Source organism: Apis cerana, linkage group LG14 (genome assembly GCF_029169275.1).
Source record: "Apis cerana isolate GH-2021 linkage group LG14, AcerK_1.0, whole genome shotgun sequence".
Classification (NCBI taxonomy): Eukaryota; Metazoa; Arthropoda; class Insecta; order Hymenoptera; family Apidae; genus Apis; species Apis cerana.
In genome coordinates this window covers 5,593,212-5,616,194 of record NC_083865.1, presented here as the reverse complement: position 1 = coordinate 5,616,194, position 22,983 = coordinate 5,593,212, and the positions used below count along the sequence as shown (strand labels likewise).

Here is a 22,983-nt window from a genome sequence, read left to right as displayed (position 1 = left end):
CACCCCCTTCTCCCTCTTTCCTTGCCTTCCATTCCTGTCCAATCCACGGTGCCGGATCCACCTTGGCAACCACCCTCTCCCTCGGCCCAAAGCCGAGCCCGAGATCGTGGAAACGTGTGTACGAGTCCGGGTCCTTCGCCCGGATACCTGCCTGACCACACGCTTACTCCGCTTACGTACGTACCCGTGTGTTTGTGCGTGTATGTGTGTGTACGCGCGGGGCCCCATTGGAGACGGTGCAACGTAATGGAGCCATTATCGCTGGATAACTTCATCATCGGCCATTGGCGTAAGGCCGTTCACGGCAGGCGCGGTGCAAGCTCTTCCGCCACGATCGACCGATACAAAACGATTCTCGGCCTGGGTTGGAGGAGAGGGGGAGGGGGAGGGGGGGATCGTCTTATCGATGATGGGAATTGTACTTTCGTCTTCGTTCCTTTGGGTATTCGTGGGTACCGATATTATGGCACATATTGAAAATTCTACATAATTTAATGTGCCTCCACTCCCCTCCACCCTCCTCGTGGACGGATATGGGGTATGGTTCTTGGAACGAGCGACGTTTATAATCTCGGCCCGATCGCGGGGGCCTTTAACGTGTGTTCTTGCGAGCGGGATCGCGGAAGAAGGGTTGGGGAGGGAAATGGAATGTTCTCCAACATCTTGGAAGAATTCGTCGAATTTTAAAAGTGGATTCTTTATCGGTGGATTGTTGTCGGAATATTTTTTTTCCTTTTTTTTATTGGATTAAGATTAAGAAATTAAGGGGGGCGCGTGTGTTCGCGACTAACGAATATAAAAAATTCTGAAAACGCGAGATATATGTCGGTGTGTATTTGAATTTCATTTCGGAATTTCGAGAAAAAAATAATATTCCTCCTATAACTTTCTATTTTTAATTCGATTAACGATCTTTATCCGTGTATAAATACATCATCGGAACATACTGATTACGAAATTATACGAATCTCAATAACAACAACAACAACAAGTCGATCAATTTATCCGAATCTCGAGAAATAAAGTTCTTCAAGAACGTTCGAAAAAGTGAAATTCGAAATATCATCGCCACCAGTGTTGGATGAAACGAGGGGGTTCCACGATTCCTAGATACCTGTTCGCGATGAAATTCACCATTTCCGGTGAACTCGTGCACGACAGGCATCGGTTCTTCGAGGCAACGCGCACAGTACTCAGGCACCGTGTGCCTGTGTGCACGCAAAAGAGAGATATTGATATAAACAGGGGGCAGGGCCGGTGTGGAGCGTGCTTTGTAATCAAGCCCCCATTACTATCGAAGGTGGTCAATCTTCTTCGTGGACGTTGGCCGGAACGACGTTGTTCCAGGCGATACGACTTTTAGCGCGGTTTTGTTTCAAACTTTTTACCACCCTGGATCCATGGTTGAGAGGTATGGTGGAGAGGCTGCTGACACTGGTCTCGGCTGCAAGAACGCACATCTGCCTCCCTGTTTGGGCAAAAGTGACAAATTAATGTTAATCGTGATGGGCAAAGACAGATAGATAGATTTTTAGTAGAAGAAAGTTTGAGAAATTTTGATATTTCTTGATTGCTCAGAATATTCGATTTTGTTGTCACGATACTGTGATGAAATTGATTTAAGTTTCGTTTCTAATTTGTTGAATGTTGATTGAAAGCTAAGAAATGTTTAGATTTGCTAACTAGAAGATAAGCATATTTGCATAGATGATAAAATTTAATTAGATGGAATTCTTTTATTTTTACTCGAGGCTAAATGCTAAATAAGCGTTATTATTAATAATAATTTAATTGGAAAGTATAATTGAAATTCCTATTTTAGCGACGAAGAAAAATTGTAAAGGAGAGTGGAGGGGATAGTGACGATAATATAAATGATTTATATAAACGATAATTTGCATAGATATTCTAATATTCTGGAAATTTCATTATAATCGATAGAGATATGCATCAAATTTCATAATATAATTAATCACTTTGCAAAGAGTGATTTTTACGTAAAAATCTTAAAAATAAATTTAACAAAAATGCACGATTTTTTTCAAAGATCAAAGGGCAAAAGGAAAAATACAGAAAGATTCGAGAGATTATATCAGCAATTAGTTTTTGAATGATGAATTAGTTTCGACATTTTGTCGGTTATTCTTGTAAAACTGATAAGGAAAATAGCCCGAACGATTGACCAATCAAGATCATTTCCTGAGGAAGTTCCACAAGCGTGTGTTTGTTCATTCGTCTTAAATCAATCTTATTATCGTGCTAAACAAGATGGCCGGAAATTTACAAAAAAAAAAAAAAAATATTGAGGACAAATTTATCAAAAATTTATCTCCATACTAATTTTAAGTACCTAATAATCTTGTTGAAAACAAGATTATTTTCTTAATCGTCATTTAAAAGTCAAAGGCATATTTTGTAATTCTTAATTAAAAATATCTCTTCAAATTTATTAATTTCTTTCCAAAAAAAAAAATATAATTATTTATTTCAATTTTCTCTCATTTTCGTTTCCAAATTTCTCAGCCCTTGAAAAGTGAACGCATCATTCTATCCCGCAATCGTATTTGCCATCGAATCGTTCGCCAAATTTGATTCCGAAGAAAGAGAAATTCGTGGCGGCTCTGATGACGATTGTTCCTCGAAATACAATCCAATCCGCGGCGGAATTTCCCGTGGCTAAACCGTTTCCAATCGACCGACCGATATTTCCAGCTGGAACCATCCTCCACGGCCTGGTCTTCCACACTTTTTTTCGAGGGTGAATCGCGTAGACGGTGCTCGTGGCGCGGAAACGAGGGTTTCGGGGAGAAAAACACGGAGTCAGCACACCATTCGCAGAGGAGCACGGCTGGTGAAATAAAATGTATCGGCTATTTTGCTCGGTGGTCTCGTATTGGTCGACTGAACGTTCCTCCGATCCCTAGAAACCGCAATTTCCGGCCATCCTCCTTTAAATCCAAGCATTCGATATTTTCGTCGAATGGACTTTTTTTTTTTTATAATTCCTTACCTGAATTTCATTATAGAGATATCTTGACGAAGAATTGAATTTTTCTAGAATTCTTGTGGACATTCATTTGGAATTCTATTTTAAAATTCCAGAAAATATTTTTTCATTCGATACAATACGATAAAAATCACGTATTTTATAAAACTGTTTTTATAAAGTACATATCGCGACCTTTGGATCTTGGAGCGATCTAAAAATCTATCTCTATCTCAAAGATACATGATGTCACTCGACTCGTTGATAACGTCATTTTTTCTTTCTGAAATAATATAAATGATTTTTATCAACTTTATTCTTAGCCCATTTAAAAAAAAAAAAGAAAAAATCAAATTAAATCACTCTAACAGCCCGTAATCAATTTCAGGTGTCCAACTCCCGAACGTCATCCTCCATGTTCGATGATCAATCATCCCCAGAAAGCGGTACGGAAAGATGAATCCATCGTCGCGAAACATTTATTCGTACAATGCATAATAAGATGTCCGCTTCCACCACTTCCATCGGCATTCAAAGAATAGCCTCGTCCAATCGGAGTGCACAGCTCACCGAAGAAAGGGATTCTAACATGTCTGAAATCTTGGCGGGAGCCGGGGACAAAACATTCGCAGCGACTGGTTTGCCAGAACGTATAATAAGAGTGTGATTAGCATTATTTACGGCCGGTTAACTATTAACCCATAAATCAACCGGAGGACTACATTATCCGAGCCGTGTGTTGGTGAGTGTCCGGTCGCCTCTGCGTCTCTTCTCTTTCGAAGAAGAAGAAGAAGAAGAGGAAGAGGAAGAAAAAGAAGAGGAGGAGGAGGAGGAAGAAGAAGAAGAAGAAAACGGTACCGTACCGAGGTGTGCGGACGTAGATGTAGATCGTCTGGACGATAAGGGGCGAGGAGGATTCGTGAGTCGACGAACGATTCGAGAGGCGAGAGAGGGAGAAGGATATGGGGGTGGAAAGGTCGAAAGGAAGAAGAGGAAGAAGAGGGCGGCCTTCTTTTTTCGTGATTTAGGAGGACACGGTGCTTCTTCTTTCCTTTATCAGCCGCCCCTTTCCCTTCTTTTCCACGCTGGATCTCTCTCTTTCTCGAGCGCGAATTTCGAGCGGATTACGGTGAATCAGCTCAACACCTCTGGAGCAGACGTGGCCCGATCTAAGATGAATCTGGTGAGTGTATCTTACTTGTATACTTGTATCGGGACTTTCGATCCATCGTTGGAGTAATGTTGTGCCGAAGTATTTCACGGGGTGTTTTCAAAGGGTGGATGGGGTTCAATCTTTCGTGGAAAAAATAACGTTTACTTGATTTATATTTGTTATATACGTAAAGAGCTTTAATAAGATCGGTAACGTGTTAAGAATTAATGTATAAATAATTGATTCTTACATTAATTTTTATATAGCTCGACTTTGATGGAATTTATGTTTTTGGAATTTTGTAATATCACTTTGTTGTTGGAAAGATATTCAAACAATCTTGCTCTGTATCGGTTTTTATTTTGCCATGATCTAAAAAATTTTATTACAATTGCTTAATACTCGTGTAAATGGCTCCTTAATTTTCTAGTTTGATAAAATTCACATTGCTTTCACTATCGTCTGACCTCTGATGAAATTTCTATTCGAATCACTTACATCCGGAAATTCCAAGTGATAGCAATTCTATAGATATATCTCTTTTGATTGTGAAAGAATATTAAATTTCGTTAATAGTCTAGAAAATTAGCAACAAAATATTTCCAAAAGTCAGTTATTTGAATTACAACAGATACAAACAGAGAGGAGAATTCTTTTTTATAGTTTCCAATCCTTGTGATCCGACCAAAAAAAATTTTCCACCAAAAAGCCTTAAATTCTCGTTTTATTTTTATTCCCCGGAACGAAGAGGCGTAAAATTACTATTTTCCCCGGTCCATTCTGTTAAAATTTTCAGAAAATTGACAGCCAGGGAAGAGGGGAAGGGGTACACGGCTCGTTTTTGGAACGCAAATTGGAAAATAGGATGATGATACATTTTGTCGGCCTCTCTTTTCTCGCAAAACCGTGCCGGCTCGTATTATTCAATGAAGAATAAAATAATTTGTTCCGCGTTGCTTTTACTAGCCGCGCCCTGATTGTTAGTTATTGTGCCATATATCCGGGTTAAGCTTGATCATTTGTATCGACACTGTGGGCAATTTAATCGGAACATAGTGACAGGAAGATCCGTGCGCACTACGTTTTAATATTCGATGATAAACACACGTAAATGGCTAATTAATTTAATTATAGCGATGGCTGGTTACAACGGGAAAATTCGGTGTTTAATCAAGGTCCGTGCCGAGATGTAATTTCCCTGTTAAATATATAACATCACCTCTGACGATTAACTCAACGTCGACGATTTTTATTTTTTATTCGTTGAGGGAAACGCGTGTGAAAAATTGTCCCATTTTAAAACATCATGGAACAATATAATACAAATATTTAATACAATATCTCTGTATTAAAAAATATAAAATATCGAGGAATGTATCTGTTGTAAGTATTTGGCAAATTATCTCTCGTACAGAGTTTGTTTTAGAGTAAAATTATTTTGTTCGTGATTAGAAAAATATCCCTCGAACGATATTTTTGTATAACAATCTTTCTTTTTGTGTCTCATGTATGTTATTAATTTGTTTTAATAACGTTAATTTTAGGTGAGAGTATTTGGCACAAACTGGTTCAAACTTCGACCAAGCCCGAATATTTCACATCTTCTCGATACTATTATTATTAGAAGAATAGAACTAAAACTCAATTGATAGAAACACTACCGAATTAATCACTTGAAAAAGTTTGGAAATTTTCATCTCCTCTACGATCGATTAAAACAAATCAAACCTCGTCAACAACTCCAACCAACAACAAAACAAAACCACCAAACCACTTGAAACACTCGACCTCATCCCTTCGAGGTGCAAAGCATCCCCCCACCATCGAGCTAACTAAATAAGAAATCTTATGTACCCATCGCGTTTCCAAGGATATCCTCAGCTCGTGAAGCGAAGGGCCCAGGGCGTCTCGCGGATCCTCTTAAATAAATTCCCATAAAACAGCGGCGGTGGCTTGGTCACGTTGGCTCTTGCATCGTATCTGCTTCCGTATTCGAGGCACGAGATCCTGCCTGGTGGTACGTCATTCGCCCTGTCGCTAATCAGAACTAACCGCCCGAGCGTGACTCGAATCCCCTATCGACGGGACGAATACAGTGGAGAAACTCGTGGAACCGAAGTCGAAGGATAGAAAACGTTGGAGACGTTGTGGTGGATGTAAGGGGGCAAGAAGAAAGGAGAGGAAGAGAGGAGAGAAGCGTAGTAGACACCTCGTTGCAGCAGCCATCTTTGCATCTCCCTTTCACCGGCAACCCCATTTTTGCGCTCCTGTTATGGCCGTTCCTCTCCTCGCGAGCTAAAGTCCTTCTATATATATATATATATATGTTCTTCCACCATCCCCTTTCTCTCCTCTTGCCTCTTTACAACTCTTGTCCCTCTTCGTTCGTTCGCGATTCTCGTGCCGGCAATTAGACTTGCAAAGCAACCGCGAATCTCGAGATACTCGGCTTCCGGGGATGGAGAGGGAGGGAAATTTTTGCTTCGTAGGAGAGGAGAAACCGTGGATCGTCGTCCTGAAGTCGAGGTGAGGTTCGCGTGGGAGTGGAGAGGTGTGGATTGGAAGGATTTCGAAAGTGGAGAGGGTTTTATTTTTTTTCGAGAAAGAGAGAGAGTTAGATGGGGTGGGGATATCGAATGAACGAGCGGAAATTTTTTTGGAATCTGACAAATTTTATTTTTCAATCTTTTTTCAGTCGAACTGGTAAATGGACGATTCGAAATTTCAAGAAGATGAAAAGATTTTTGGAGATATTGTTAAAAAATGTTAAAAATGCATGAAATTAATCGATCCTCGAATCAATATTAATAGCGAAAAACAATTTAACAATTGATTAATTTTTAAAAACGTATAAGAATGTTCGTCTTTCGTTTGAAAATTCGAAGATAGGAGATGTCAAATTCTGAAATAGTCATTCGAGCTCAACTGTCAATTGTAATTATTACAAAACATTCGCAGAAAACGTTTAATCGTAATATCTAAAATTATAACTGTTCCTAGGAGAAGAGAGAGAGAAAGAGAGAGAGAGAGAAAAGAAAAATATGCTCTAAAATTTTGCTCCGATTGACCAAGCGGAAATTGATATACCTCGATGGATGGCTTAATGTTTTCCGAATCGATATCCGGTCACGAGATATATTATTACGTAACCGAGATATGATGGCTCTAGCGATCAATGGATGAACCGAGCTCATGAATTGAAATTTCTCAATGCAAGTACGGTCACGACCCCGTGGCCAGTTAACTGACGTTTGACATCTTTATCGCGTTTTGATTGTGGAAAAAAAGCGGGACGATCCGATCGGTAAAACGAAGAAGGAAAAAAAAAATAGGATAGATTAGATGAGGAGTCGGGGTTAAGAACGGGGTTTGAGGCGCGTTCATTAAATCGCGACTCGTCATCGTGACGAGTTTCCTTTGTCCTCGTTCAATTTCCGCTCTGGCTCGTGACGTTTTTCATATTCATCGATCTTCCTTTCTCATTTTTCTTTTCCTTCCTTTAATCGGCAAACATGTAAAACTTTATCGCAAAATAATTTCTTCATTATCCCAAATTGAAAAAGATCTTACGGATCGATCGAAATTTGCTGTCTATTGTAAACTTTTACTCTTTTACTTTCTCGGTGAAAATTCTTTTCGAGTATAATAAAATTTCCTACAAATTACGCATTATAATTAAGAAATTTCCAGAATTCGTACAATGTTATTCATACAGTCACGCATGCAATTAAAAAATTCAAAATTATATAATTTAATAAGCGTCGAAGCTCTCGTAAAGGGTTATATCAAACCCTTCTAAATCTCCAATTAAAAAATGAAATATTCGATCATTCGATCGTTCATATTTCATTATTCCATTAAACGTCTTCTATTTCGTCGTAGAATATCGTCGAATCGAAATCTTGATTCGACGGAGCGGTCGCGGTGGCACGATAAAGTCTCGAAGTAATTAGCCCGATGTTTACACAGTTTAACGTTTCCCTCCTATCTCCTCGCCTTCTCTCCTCCTCCTACGCGGCTCAATTAACTTACGGCACTTAATTAGTCGTCCTGGCTCTTGGCACGCGGCAACGAACCGCGCCCGCTAAATTCTTCTTCTCGGCTCTTATCTGAAAAATAATTATCTGCCGCCACCGGTATGGAATTTTTATCGGGCAAATACCCAACCCTGCAAATAGGCTTCAACTGGACACGTACAATCGTGCTTGAATTTTTTCCCTCCCCCACTCGATCGATCGAAAAACTTGGATTATCTGGCTATTGGGAAAGATAAATACATCCGATTATATTAAAGTAAATAAATGGAGGGAGGGGAGGAGAGGAGAATATTTTTTATCATTTCATTTTATTTTTCATTATTGTTATTTTTATTCTTTCTTCAAGGATCGAAATTATGCTCCGCGCGATTCAATAGGGGAATTTTAAAATTTTCGTTCCATTTCGTTTATTATAGCTGGTATTAGTTTCAGTATTAGCATTTGCATGGGTAATACGAAAGAAAGAGAGAGAGAGAGAGAAAGAGAAAGAGAGAGAGAATTTCGTGATATTGGAAAAATCGGAGTGATGAGGTTTTTTTTTCAATTTTTTGATTATTTAATCAAACATACACGTGTCTATTTATTTGATATCGAAGAAAAAAATCTGTTTGGAAGGAAACAAGTCTAGAAAGAATACGTAAAATAAATCATTTTATTGAAATGAAGTGAGATTAAAGGAAATAAAAAGGAAATAATCGTTATCGATTATTAAAGTAGCACAATAAATTTATCGTATTCTTTCAAAATAATAGAAAAGTAACGAGATAGATCTACGACGTCAGCTTAATATCCGCCGATTTGTACCACTTATGATAATGCAAAAGTTAAACACGCGTAGAATTACGTCGGATTGAATGAGTTATAAATTGAAACGAGCGGAATGCGTTGACGCGAGTCGAATAACCGGGTGCATGTCGAGATTCTAATTTATCAATTAGCGGGTAATTAGTGGAAACGCGCGCACTTTCATTTGAATCGTGTGTATATTTCTCTCTCTCTCTCTCTCTCTCTCTCTCTCTCTCTCTCTCTCTCTCTCTCATCGCGATCAACGCGTAAAGAAAATCTAAACGCGTTCGTCTGCGAACCGTATCATTACACCATTACACGTGTTTTTCACATGCGCTCGAATACGATGGTGTTTTTCAGTCAGTGGGATACAGAAGGAAAAACTTTGTCTCGGATGGCTCTCAATGGTGGCGATAAAAAGAATTCCATGGTGCAGCAACGTATGCCGGGAATAATTTATTGTCGTATTTATCCATTTATTTTTATTCATTTATTTATTATTCTTCCCGGTTAATGAAATATAAACACGCTCGTCACATTATATACGTGTATGTCATTATTTAGTAAAAAGAAGTGATAGCTCGTGAGATGAAAGTAGTGGCCTTGAGCGCTCGTGAGAGTTTTCGCGCGTGTGAAGAGAAGAGGAAATCGCAATTAAAAAAGTGACAAATGCACGGATGGAAGTGAAAATATACTCGAAAATTTCAAGGAAAGTTCTAATTTATCAATTCGAGGAGGGGAAATGTTGTGTCACGTCGTCTTTCAAAATAAATAAGTAATTATCGTAAATAAGTATGAAAGTTTCGCAAGTGTGGAATAAATTTCGTGAATTAAGTTTATGATAAAGAAAGTTGCAATAACTTTGGAACAAATTGTCGAGGAAGTTGTAATTTATCAATGAAACTCTTATCCTCTAATTACATTACGTGATAAATAATTCATGCATTCGAGTTATGATACTTGTGCGTGGAAGAAATGGTAATTTTGTGCATAATATTCAAATTTTTTTCTTTTTTTTTTTTTTTTTTTCAAGAAATTTATTTCTCTTTCAATATACTATATTGGACACGTTACTTTTATAAATTGTCCAATAATAATTAAAATGGTTGTAAAACTCATATTAATCTCCATTTTTTTTTTAAATACAAAAATTTAAAAATATTTCTAACCTCTAAGTTTCAATTAAAATTCCTTTTTACTCTCCACGTGATACTTAATTCTCTTCTTAACACGTCTATGTTCTTTTTTTCTTCAGAAAAACTAATATTACTGTTCAATAACGAAAAGAAGAAGAAGGATATCCTTTTCCCTACAAGATAAATAGAGGTGCCAAATTATACTCGATATATTTTCAATAATCACGAAGAAAATTTTCAAGATTTACGTTATCGAAACACATTTCTCTCATTACCATCCTGATCGGACAAAAAAAAAACTTGAAAATCGAAACGAGAGCAATCAAAATCAATCAAATTGGAGCGACGATCGAGATGCCGAGATAATTCGTAAGATGGCGCGGACTGTACTCAAATTTGCCACGACTCTCTCTCGAACCGCGTCAGGGGCCGCGAATCACCCCTCTGGGAAGAAGTTATTCATAAGATTATTTCCCATTTTCGTCATGGCGGCGCTGTATCGTTATTTAAGTTTTATATTAAACCACGTTACCACCCGCGCCGCGGTTTTTTGATGGACGAGCGGCGCGTGTCCTGCTTTCCTTCAACGGATTCCGCCTAAACGTGAGATATCGTGGCCCGATCAATTTTTCATAAACGAACGTCCGCGAGTAGCGGGGAATTTTCACGCGACGTCAGGGAAATTCGACCCGTCGCCACGGCCGTTTTTCTTTATTACAGAACCCGAGAACGACGCGCACCCGTTTTTATTGGCTCGATAAAATCGTCTAGTCCGACATAATTTTTGCTCCCATTATAATTGGTGACGAGTTTCCTCGCATTATTTAACTCTTGATTGATGGAAATATTTTGAGAATGGAATTATATAATTTTTTTAGAGAAGGGGAATAATTTAGAATTTGTTAATTGAAAATTTGTATTCCGTATTGATAAAAATACGTGATAATTATTCGTTGTATTATTCGATATTATCTTCTATTGGTAATTTCGAGGATGGAATATCTTGGAATTTTTTTGAATAATAATTCAGAATTCGTAATTTATAAATTGATATTTAATATTTCTTATAATAGCTTTTTTAAATATATTTTTATTATATTCTCCACTTTTAGTATTATATTGGTTTTAAATTGTAATTAGTATGTTGAAATAACTTGTATTACACCATAGTTTTATTTCCTAAGTTGGATTTAACACTTACTATGATTCTTCACTTTTTTTTTATATATCTTTTTTGATTCTTGTTCGATCTTTTTAAATTTTTCGTCTTAGTTGTTTCGAAGTTGTCCGTGAAATTCATTATATTCGTTGGTGTATTTACATGTAAGCTCGGTTATTCCTCAGGGATCAGCAACACGTACGCGTAGTAGACGTTACTCTTTAATTTTCTATTACGCATACGTGAATTATTTTTTATACTCGCCAAAAAAGTTCCATTAAATATATATATAATGAAAAGAACGACAAATTTGTTTTTTTCATATTAGGACATTTCATGCATATTATTGAATTTCTATTTTTTAAATGATGATGGCATTAAATAAATTGTGATTATTTTATATTTTTTGTAGTCGATTTATTATTTGGATTATGAACATTAACACATTTGTTCTTTGAAGAGTGAAATGTATCTTTCACTTGAAATAATGATATTAGTTTCGTTTCGAGATTTAAGTAGTTTTAAGATAAATTGGATAGATAATCTTTTACTTATTTTTACAATTATGCCGAACGGAACTTTCATAGAAATGAAAAAATTTAATTAACAATGTAGGTTAAAGGCGTAAATCATCTTCAAAATCATTAACACATTATTCTATTACTGCAAGTGGAGAAAATGAAGAATACTTTACAATTACTCACATAAATTCTGTATTTCGTTAATTATTTATTTATTTTGATTTCTATGGCCTACTTAGAAACATTCTGCATTTGTTAATCTTCAAGACTTGAAGCAATGAACGTAAGCAATGATCAGGGAATATTTTTCTATTAAATTCTCTTAATTAACATTATTCAACGAAATTGATCAATCTTTTCAAAATAATATTCAATACCCATTGAAAAAAATTAATTAAAAACTATCCATTTATTCAAACTTTCTGTGTAACTTCGAACCAAGTTCCAAACTCTTATTAATTTTCTCCAAACTCAATCAATTTCAACAAAACAATATTCACTTCTCGCCAATAAATAATTAAAAAATCAACCCCTTTCTCCAAATTAAGTTCACTCGTTCTCCCGCAAACTCATCATCCACTATCCACTAAGAACAAAGAAAGAGAAAAAGCGAGAGAGAGAGAGAGAGAGAGAGAGAGAGAGAGAGAGAAAGAGAGAGAGAGAGAAGAAAACGAACCAGAATATTTTCCCAAATATTAAATTCTCCCGAGCCATTTTCACCACCTACGCCAGAAACCAGATTCCGTGAAACCGAAAAGAATCCAGCGGGCTCCGCTTTAATCAAGGTCGGATCTTCGTTTTCCCCACGTCCACGGTCAGGCTATCAAATACAATCACCGAACGTGCGGCATCTTTTCTCTCCTTCCCTTCCTCCCTCCCTCCTCCCTCTCCTCCTCCTCCTCCTCTCCGGCCTACGTCCACCCACCCACCTCGCCAACAGTCGATTCGTTCCCGCTCTCACGAATTGAATCCACCCTTGTGGTGGTGGTGAAGCCGGCTTCCGGAGGGAAGATGAAGGAGCGGAGTGAGCCAGGGTTGCCAGGGCAACCACCGTCGAGAAACCCTCTCTGTCGTTGCCAGGGCAACCTTCGTCGACCGACGATCCCTAAATATGCGCCACCGGGCCAGAAGTGGCGCGAAAGAGGGTGGAACAGGGTGAGAAGAAGAGACGAGTTGTAAGAAGAGGGAGAATTGGCGGTACAGGGAGAGAGAAAGAGAAAGAGAGAGAAAGGGAGAGGGAGGGAGAGGGAGGAAGAGGGAGAGAGGGAGAGGGAGACAGTGGCTCGACACTGGTTGGCGGAAGGAGCGTGTGATGGTGGGTTTGGTAACTGTTACCAGGGAAGGTGAGGAGACCCAGTTAATTACTAAAGCGTTTTAATCGTCGGCAAAGTTCCGACGGCACTCAGGAGCCCCGGCCAAAAGGGGTTCGGAGAATGTGGCGGCTGTGTAAATTAGGAACTCGCCAGTTTCTCCGTACTACTGTGCGCCGAGTTCCACCAAGTTTTGGGTTGAACTCGGTTGCGCGGTTTGAGAAACGGATGTCGGACGGATTAAGCGGCACGTGGTTAACTCGTGGAGGAGAGACATTTTTATTTTCCATTTGAAATTTGGAATAGAGAGGCGCGCGAATAGAGAGGGCAATGGGAATTGGACGTGGAGATAAGTATCGAGAGTGAATTTTTCATTTGAAAATTTGATCACGCACAAGGAATTATTTGTACAACACGGGAATAGGAACGAGGAAATAATTATTGAGATGTAAACTCGTGGCAAGCATCGAGTGAATATTGGCAACGACAATTTGATATCCACTCCGTCCCACGGATTCTTGTTGACGAGAAATCGATCTCTTGAAAAATTTCCGCCTAAGGAAACAGTCGGACAAAATATTGATAACGATCGATTGGATCGAGTTGGACTTCGACTTGGAATATCGGGAAGAAATTACAAATTTTTCCAAATTTGATTGGAAAGACAATTGCGTTGCTCGATTCCGGGCAAATAGACGAGAAAACGCGGGCCAACCGAGAGCCATCCTTTCGTCCCGACGTTAAATAACTTTGCTTAACAAGGTGCCGCCGCTGTAAAAAGATTACGTAAGCGGTAATGGCCGCCGGCTCCTCCTAAATTCGAGAGAACGAAGAGTTCCATCCGGCGAGAGTACCACCGCGAGCCGTGGTGGAACCGTGGAAGAGAGAGAACACACGGGAACAGAAATGGCGAACAGTGTGGCGGCAGGGTGGAGGGAGAAGCGACACGACGAGCCAGGTGGCGGGGGTTAATTTTAATTTCCTAATTTTTCCCACCCCGAGGCGCAGGTAATTTCCTCCCCAGAAGAGAATAGATGTAATTACTTAACGCCTCCGAGCTCTGAGCTCCTCTTATTAAAAGAGGATCGTGCCCTCGAGGGCTGGAGGGGTGGAAGATACGCCTCTGGTGGGGTGGTGGGGGGGAGGAGTGGTGGAGGCACAACAATCGTCGGGAGAAACGATCGCGAAGAAAGGGAAACGTTGTCGGCCTCGTTCCATCGAAGATGGACAACGTTGGTCGAGTTTCTTTCTGTTATACTTTCCATCTTCGAAAGCATCTCCCTCCTAACTCGTTCCGATCTAAAAAATTTATCCCATCTGTAATAAAAATTCTCCTTGAGCGCGGGATGTATACTTGTAATTGCATATTTAAAAAAAAAAATAAATAAATAGAAACGAATAGAATGAAAAAAAAAAGAAATAAGCGAAGGAGAGAAAATAAGAGGAGGGAAAATATGGAGGACGATTTTTCCCGGAGAAGAAAATTTCTAGCTTCAAGGAAGAGTGTATCTGGCGGAATTGGAGGCTAAGGTCGAAGCTGTTGGCCAGGCTCCTCGAGCCAGGGGTGGTTTCCCCGAACGCAGTGGGGAAGGGAGGAGCCATCTTGCGGCTGGTTTCAGGGCAGCCACCAATTGATTCATCCCCACCAGGGTCGCTATTACCGGGAGGAAGGGGCGTCGATTCAATTCCAGGGCAAAAAAACCGTGCACGAGGCGGAGTTCGCTTCGTAATCCATCCGTCCCCATTGGCCGGGAACGGAGTGGCACCCGTGAACCCGCTATCCGGCCGGCCAATCGGGTGCCTCTGGGTGGCGATCCAAACCAGTTTCAAATCCATAGACAGAGGGGAGCCGTTGACTTCGCTCGGCAGCCAGATAGTGCTGTGCCGTTGGCTCGTGCCGTAGTGGTCCTAAACACACTAACAGGTCCTTGCCAGGCCGAGGAATCCCTGGAATCCGTTCGTCGCGCGAATTGGCCGAATTCGAACCACGCACCCGCCGAAACACCCCTTTTTTGGTGACTCTAATCTCGTCAGCTGATCAGTGTTTTCGTGGCCGGCCAATTACGTAACCTCAGGTGCGATCGCATTGTCCAGGCGTTGTCTTTAACAAGTGTCATCCCTCTGACTTCAGTGATTTTGTTTGATCTGTGCTTTGCCGAGATGATCCTGTTTCACTTGGTGACTTTTACAAGTTCGGTGCGTTGAGGGAAAATGGACATTCGGGACGAGGATTGGACAGGATCTTAGACTGATGAGGTTATAACCTGATTTTTCGATGAAATTGTTTTCAGTGATCGAGTGATAATTGTCGGGAAATTGTGACGGAGAAAGGGTCCATGGATTGTTGAGATTGATACACGAATATTGACGAAATATCGCTCGAATAAACTGATAGTTTTAACTGATCGTTTCATGGATTTAAAATTGTTGTTGTGAAGTTTATCGAGGACATTGGTAAAGAAAAAAAGGAAGTAAAAGACTGAAGAGATAGAGATAAAAGATCTCGGAGAAAGAAAGCGGAAAATTTATTAAAATCTTTCCGCCGAAGAATCATTTAAAAAAGCGGAAAAGACTGGTTACCATAGATAGACAGAATTCTCTAAGCACGCTTTCCGACGGGTGTCGACTTGCCACAACCACGTTAACACAATCCGTCTTCACATCTCCGCGAACCATTGGATCTCCTTACAAATATGAACACCATTTTATCCACGTATTTCTAAAAATCTTTAAACTCCATTTATTCCAACACCAAATCTCTCCTATATAAGATGTAAACAAACAAAGTGTCTACAACAGTCCATATTCAGACAAAAACTTATCGACATCGCACGTGTGCAACAATAATATCTCGGGGCTTCGAGAGTTCCAAGAAAAACTTCGCAACACTCGCCAGTTCATATGAAGGAACCGCGGCCATCTCGCTCGTAGTGCGTCATCGAGCTCGGAAGGATATAGATGCAAAATAAGTGAGATCTCTCCAGCGGAGAGAGAAACAGTCGCCACGTTGGTACCAAACATGGTCCTGGAGCCAGGAGGTGGTCTGTCCTTCCCACTGCCTCCTGGTAGCGGTTCCGCCGGTTCCGGTGGTTCCCTGCTGACACCGGCCAGGCTGTTCCAGAGGGCGACACCCGTGTTTCCGTTCCACCTGGCAGGATGGCCACCCCATCATCCGGTCCTCGGCCAGGTACAAAGCCAGGTACAGCAGACGATGCAGGCCCAGCATCAGGCGGCGGCTGCCGCTGTCAGGTTCCTCAGTCATCATCATCCTCATCATCCGCATCCGGCACTGGGGAACCACCCCCTGGTGCCGGCGATAACTAGCCACCATCCGACCGCCCATCATCTTCATCACAGTGCCGATCATGCCGACGAGGATGACGAGAAGAAAGGTAAGTGGCCTTTATTTTTCCTTCTCCTCCTCCTCCTCTTCTTATTCTTCTTCTTTTTTTTTTTTTTCTTATTACACAGAGCTTACGGACGTTGTAGCCAAGTTGTTTGGAATAATGAGCGCGGCAGCTGCTTGCGAGATGACGTTTGTTTGTCGGGTTTGATTCGTCGGTGTTTTTTCCTTGTTAGAATTTTCTGAGATTAATCGAGTTAATAACTCTGTTCGTTTGAGATCGTAATTATTGGGGATGGATGAAATCGATCTTTCTATCTGTTCTATCTGTATTGTGTTTCTTTTTCTTTTAGATAGTTTGGTATATTTATAGATGTACGTTACGTTTGTTTGCGAGATTGTTTCGATTTTGTTTGTTTCACTTTGGTCGTTTTTTTTCTAAGAGTTTTATTTATAATATTTGTGCACAAGATTGTGTGTGTCGATTTATTGTATCGGTCGTTTTTAAAACCGTTTAATCGGAGGGAAAAAGTGGAATAATGAGAGAAGAGAGAGAGGTATCCGATCCACTTTTGGACTAAATTGAAACTCAATTTCGAATTCATTGCCAGGTTTCCTTACTAACGATAGTTTGCATACTTATGCTGCGATAAGCTGCAATTTTGAGGCAAATAAGATAGGGAACTTGCAGATTGCTCGATAGTTTATTGCTCGATTTAACTAGGAAAATTAAACTGTTATTCCGTGCTTCTAATCTTGGTTATATTAAAACGATTAGAAACTGGCTTCCTCGCATATTTGATAAAATGTCGAACGGGTTTACGAAGGAAAAAATTATCAATTAATTGTCTAATAATCTCTATCGAATCTCAACGAATGATATTTCGTTTTGATGAAAAAAAGTACCTTAAATTTTAATATTTTTTTTCTTCTTTTTTTGTAGTAAATTGGTAATTTATTCCTTATTAGGAGAAAATTATCTTTAATTTGGTTAAAATTTTTTTTCACTAAAAATAAATTTTTCACTTCGCGTTATATCGAAGCAACTTGTTTGTCTCCTACTTTTTCCCCCCCTCTCGCGTTATTAATGCATACAATGCGTGGTTTAAAATTTTAACAGGGGCTCGCGAAATAATTTCATCTATTACCGGATGGAATCGTATAGTTGTTATATTTCACGAAGTGTAACTCGGTTAACATTTTGCACAACGGCATAAACATTATTGTTAAGCGTCTAGTGAGTCAGGCGTAGCGAAATGATTATCATAAGCTGGATTATTTATAATAAGTAAATGCGCCGGAATGTCTCACATTAATATTTTAATAATGCGATATGGAACCAGTTTCACGTTTCCAAGCTTAGCAGGAATTACAATATTTCCGATAATTTAAAATCACCTTCGATTATTTCGATGATGCATTACTTTTCGGCTATGGGATATATGAATTTCGCAAGTTTCTTTAAATCGACAAGTTAGTGTAAAATTTTAAATATAGTAATTCCTAGAAAGAAATAGGTTTTACCGACCAAACGTGTTAAACGGGAATTATTAAAAAAATTAATAATTGCGACATTAATTAATACGAACATTACAAAAATTATGACAACGTTATCCATAAAAATGTGAAATCTCATGATTAACTTCCTCTTTGAGCCTTTCAGAAACCAAAATCATTCATTGGCTTATGGAAAAAAATTTCTATTATCAATTTTCGAATAAACTGCAGGCATTCATCCATACCTTAAAAATTTTTTATAAATACAATTACAAAAGGAGAAATTAAATAATAAAAATGTCTTCTTTGAAATCTTTTTGCATCTTGTGTACATTCTAAATTTAAAAAAAAAGCAATTCTTATCAATTTTAAGATAAAATTAATAATAAATAAATTTACCTTTCACTTAATTAATAAATAATCAAAATTACCATCCAGTGTGCAACGCGAAGCAAAGGATTATACAATCGAATATCCTCGATCGCAGTTCAATCCCAGCCACCCCAAACACCCCAAATAGCCCATTCGAATCGAATCTCGAGCCACACGCGCGCTTCCTCCTCCTGTATCGGCCTCCAGTTCGAACGTATTTCCAGGATACGTTCGGAAAATGGTCTATAGGGAGTGTCGTAACACGGTCAATCATAAGATCGTTCCTGACGAGCCCCTGGGATCGCTTACAGGGTTAGCCCCAATCCGCAACGCCCTTTTTCCACCCTTCCTTCCAAGTTGACGGCCTGAAATCACGTTTCGTGTACGAGATCGAGGGTGGAAATCTGTTTTTTACGTGATCCCATTCATGTCCCTAACGCTTGTTTATACCTCGAAGGGAGCGCCACTTAACTCTCTCTCTCTCTCTCTCTCTCTTTCCACTCTCTTTTCCATCTTTCTCCCTCGAAACTTTTTTTTTCCCTCCCGGTTCCGTTTCGTTGGAAACTTGCGTAAAACCGTGGCAATCTTGACCATATTCTTGGCAATGATTTCTGTTTTTATTTATCGATGGCGGATGACTCGTCGTTCCAGAATATTATGATCGAATCATCGAAGATTTACGAGCGTCAGCTTCGAAAACAAATTGTTCGGTTTTTTTTCGATGATAATTTTGTTGTTAGAGTTCACACGATATTCCGGGTTATTCGCATGAATTCTCGGTAATTTTATTTTTTCCTCCTCCTTCTTTTTTTTCTTGTTTTTTCTTTTTCCTTTTTCCCGTGAAATATAATGTTTCGTTACCGAGTCTTGTACGCTTATCAATCGGGATAGCGAGTAATATTTTTATTATTTTCCCCACATTTTTCTGTTTGAAATGATCGTTTTACTGATATCTTCTAATTATTCTAAAAATCTAAAAATATAGTTTCGATGTAAACAAGTATTTCAATTACAACCGCTAATTGATTCGTTGATTTCCGTAATAATTTTACCAATCGGTTTTTCCATTCTTGAAACCGGAGAAACTGTATTAGATTAAGAAAAAGTTTAACTTCAAAGAATGAACAGCATTCGTTAAACTCGCAAATATTCTTCTATTCGCGAGAACTGTTAATAAATTAAAGAAGCGAAAGAGAAAATTTCACAAGATGTAGGTGCACAGATATTTGGAAAAATACGATCGAGAAAGTGAAAGATCGAGAGGTGAAGGAAGAAGAAAAGGAAGAAAAAAATGATAAAAAGGAAGGACAAGGAGCGGTTCAAAGCGAAACTCGCAATTCTTTCGAGCGTTTTCACAGCACGCGGCGCGTTTAAAATAATATTCTCTTTCTAATTTTGCTAATGGGCCAACGAACGTAGGCAAGCGTGAACGTAAAACGCGAACTGCATGTGCGCAACCTAACTAATGAGTTCCTCGAGTGTTGAACGTAACGCTGTTTAAGATAAACGTGTCACGTCTGACAGCCGTGAGAGATCAGCACCGCGAGGTGTCTCGCTTTCTTTTCATCCTCTTCTTTCCCAACCTTCGAACATCTCGAACGAGCATCTCGTTTCCAGTTAATTTATTGGTCATTGCAATCAATTTTGAACGATTAGGGAACGATTCGATCGAAGATGTCCCGTGAACAGCCAATTCATTGTAAATTGATCGTGGAGATATTGGATGCGATCCGTCTTTTCGACTATAATTTCGATATTTATCCAAAAGTTGATACGTTCTTGATTCTTTTTGCAATTTTTTTTGTATTCAAATTAATTATCCGGTATATAAAAAAAGAAATATTAAGAAAAGAGAATAGATATATAGGCGCAGCGTATCTAGAGATACAATTTCTCAAACTGTCCCCCATTATTTTCTCTCCCGAATATTAAAGATATATCTCTTTAATCCGCTACTTTCGTAATTGATAAAAAGGTATAATAGAGAAAGTAACTGACAAGAAACTGGAAACTATCTCGGGCACGGTCTCCCATTTAATTAGACGGGGGAGTAATCGAAGTTCGGACGTCGATAATCGGCTGGTGGTTTTATTGTTTTTCACCGCCGGTTTTATTTTATCGTTCCCTCGCCATGTTTTATTCCCATTTTGACGGGAAATTACGTGAAATTTTCGTATTCGATCTCCTACGACCAATTAATTCCGAGGGACTGTTCACGACGAGTAATTATCGTGAACTGATTATAGTCCTCCGTCCCGAGTTATTGAGTTATTTTAGTAATAAGGATAGCTCGAGGAAATTGATCGGTTTTCGTGGAATTGTAATTGAAGACTGGTTTCTTTGATGGGCCACTGTTTGATAAACTTAAAATTATTTTGTTATTTTTATTTATTTTTTTATTCCTTTATTTACTTTTATTTTTTTATTTTTACTTTTTTATTTTTCCCCCCCCTCTTTGAACAGTTTTAAGTAATTTCAGTAGATATGGTATATAGGTGTATTTTTGATTTTTCATATATTATTTATTTTCTCGGTATATTATTACGGTACAGTTATTTATCTCGTTAAAAACATCGTCGTGAAATTAGATTCTTTTAGAAGTTTATTGAAGGTTATTGAAGTTTTATCACGTTGTTGGTAATAAGTTTGTGATTATTCTATTTAAAGAACAGCCCACCTTCGCAATTCTAGATTTACGATTCTTGTTATTTGAGAATATTTTTATGTTTCTCGATATCGTTATCTCTAGGCTTTATTATCTATTTTCTTATCTCGAAATGTTGTTGAATATATTCTGAATTTGTATATTTTTAATACTTAATAATATTAATGAATCAACAAGTTGAAGTTTTTCTGATTTACAGACTTTTATTTTATATTATTTTTACAATTTTATATTAAATTAAATGATTACGCGGGCTTTTAACTTTTAAAATTCACTTGGTTTATTAACAAATTTGTTAATTGTCGTGAAATAAATCATATCGGAATTAATAAAAACTTATTAAAATTTCAATATATCTGTAACATCTTGATAATTATAATATACTCGCGTGATTTCAATATTTATAACATAAAATAATATATAAAATATCAAATATAATATACTTATATAACAAAGTAAGCTCTGATAATTACATTATTTATGAATATTTATATAAACATCATTATTACCATCTTCCATACATTCCTAACAATGGATTAATCATTACAGTATTTATCATCTTATTATTAAATCTTTAAATTAAAACACTCGAATTTATTTATTAAAAAAAAAAAAGAAAAGAAAAAAAGATCTTCTTAATATTCTTTCAAATTTATAAATTAACTGAATAAAAAAAAAAGTATTCAGGATTAAATTGATTCTTCTTCAATTTAGAAAATGATAAAATCATTACAGATCGCTTCATCCATAATTTTTTAATTAAAATACACATCCTGTTCCTCCGGGCAATGAAAAATAGAAAAAAACTTTCAAACTTCATAGCATACATATTCGTGGGTATTATATTCCATTTATAATTAAAAAATTCCATTCGGATTCGAATACATCGGCTACCTAAATTCTCTTCGCTAACATTCCGTGACGATGGATCCGAGCCATCGTTTGGAAACCACGATTCTAAATCAACCTTTTCATAGTTGACCCTCCCAGATCGCGCCTAATCTATTTAAACCGTGCTATTTAGTCGCCGTTTAACAAGCACACGAGATAGAACGTGCGAAAAATTGCGTAAATTGTTTCTGTAAATTCTCTATTTTCTTTCTTTCTTCCTTCCTTTCCTCCTTCCTTTCTTTCTTCTTTTTTTTTCATTTAATTCTCGCGACATGCCGCGATCCGTTGTAATTACAATTATAATTAAAATCTGAATCGTTAAGATTGTTTTCTGATTAATGATTCGATCCGGAAATATCTTAATATATTAAGTTTTCGGTATTAAATTGAAATGAACAAAATGAAAGGAACAGAGGAGAAATCGAAGAGAAATTCTCATTTGGACAATCTTTTCTTTTTTCTTTTTTTTTCTTTTCTTTCTTTTTTTTCTTTTTTTTTCTCTTAATCTGTTCATTTGAAATAGTTTCTGTTAAAATGAAATAACGGAGCCCGTGGCTTTGAAAAGTATGTTTCACGTTTATTTAAAATATTCCTTCGAAATTATATATTGAATTAATAATAATAACAACAACAACAACAACAACAATCTCTTCTTTTCACGATAACATTTTATATATAGACAAGAAAAATACTTTTCATTCGAATCAATAATTATTTATATCGTGTCAACGTAGATTAAAAAATTAGACGCAATTTAATTTTTGCATTAACCATAACTTCGTCTCGATATATATACTCGTATTCTCGTGTAACAAATATCAACGCGATGAAAATTCGTTCGCACACCATCCCGTATCTATTTTAAGAAATATATATCTCCAATCTCTGCATGCAAACTTGTAAATGAATATTGATATTTTCAATTGCCGTATCGTATTAATCCTCTTAATTATTTTCCTCGCTCACATCGGAAAAGTAATAAAGACAACGCGTGTTCACGTGACCGAATGAGTCACGGTGTTATATTCTCGAATAAAAAGTTTTAATCGAACGGGCAAACAAATTATTATTCCGAACGGATTATTCCTCTCTCTCTTTCTCTCTCTCTCCCCTCTTCCCTCTCGTCA

At 37.9% G+C, this 22,983-nt stretch overlaps 1 protein-coding gene across 7 annotated transcripts in view; it reads left to right on the top strand.

Moving 5' to 3' along the window:
* LOC108003135 (uncharacterized) overlaps nucleotides 1-22,983 on the top strand; it is a 188,929-nt gene that overhangs the window by 125,190 nt on the left and 40,756 nt on the right. For all 7 annotated transcript variants that reach the window (XM_062084221.1, XM_062084218.1, XM_062084220.1 and 4 more), the window contains 2 exons: nucleotides 3,375-4,169; nucleotides 5,684-16,480. In XM_062084221.1, the coding sequence (XP_061940205.1) occupies nucleotides 16,108-16,480 (373 nt within the window). In that variant the 5' untranslated portion in view covers nucleotides 3,375-4,169; nucleotides 5,684-16,107. The remainder of the gene's footprint in view (nucleotides 1-3,374; nucleotides 4,170-5,683; nucleotides 16,481-22,983) is intronic.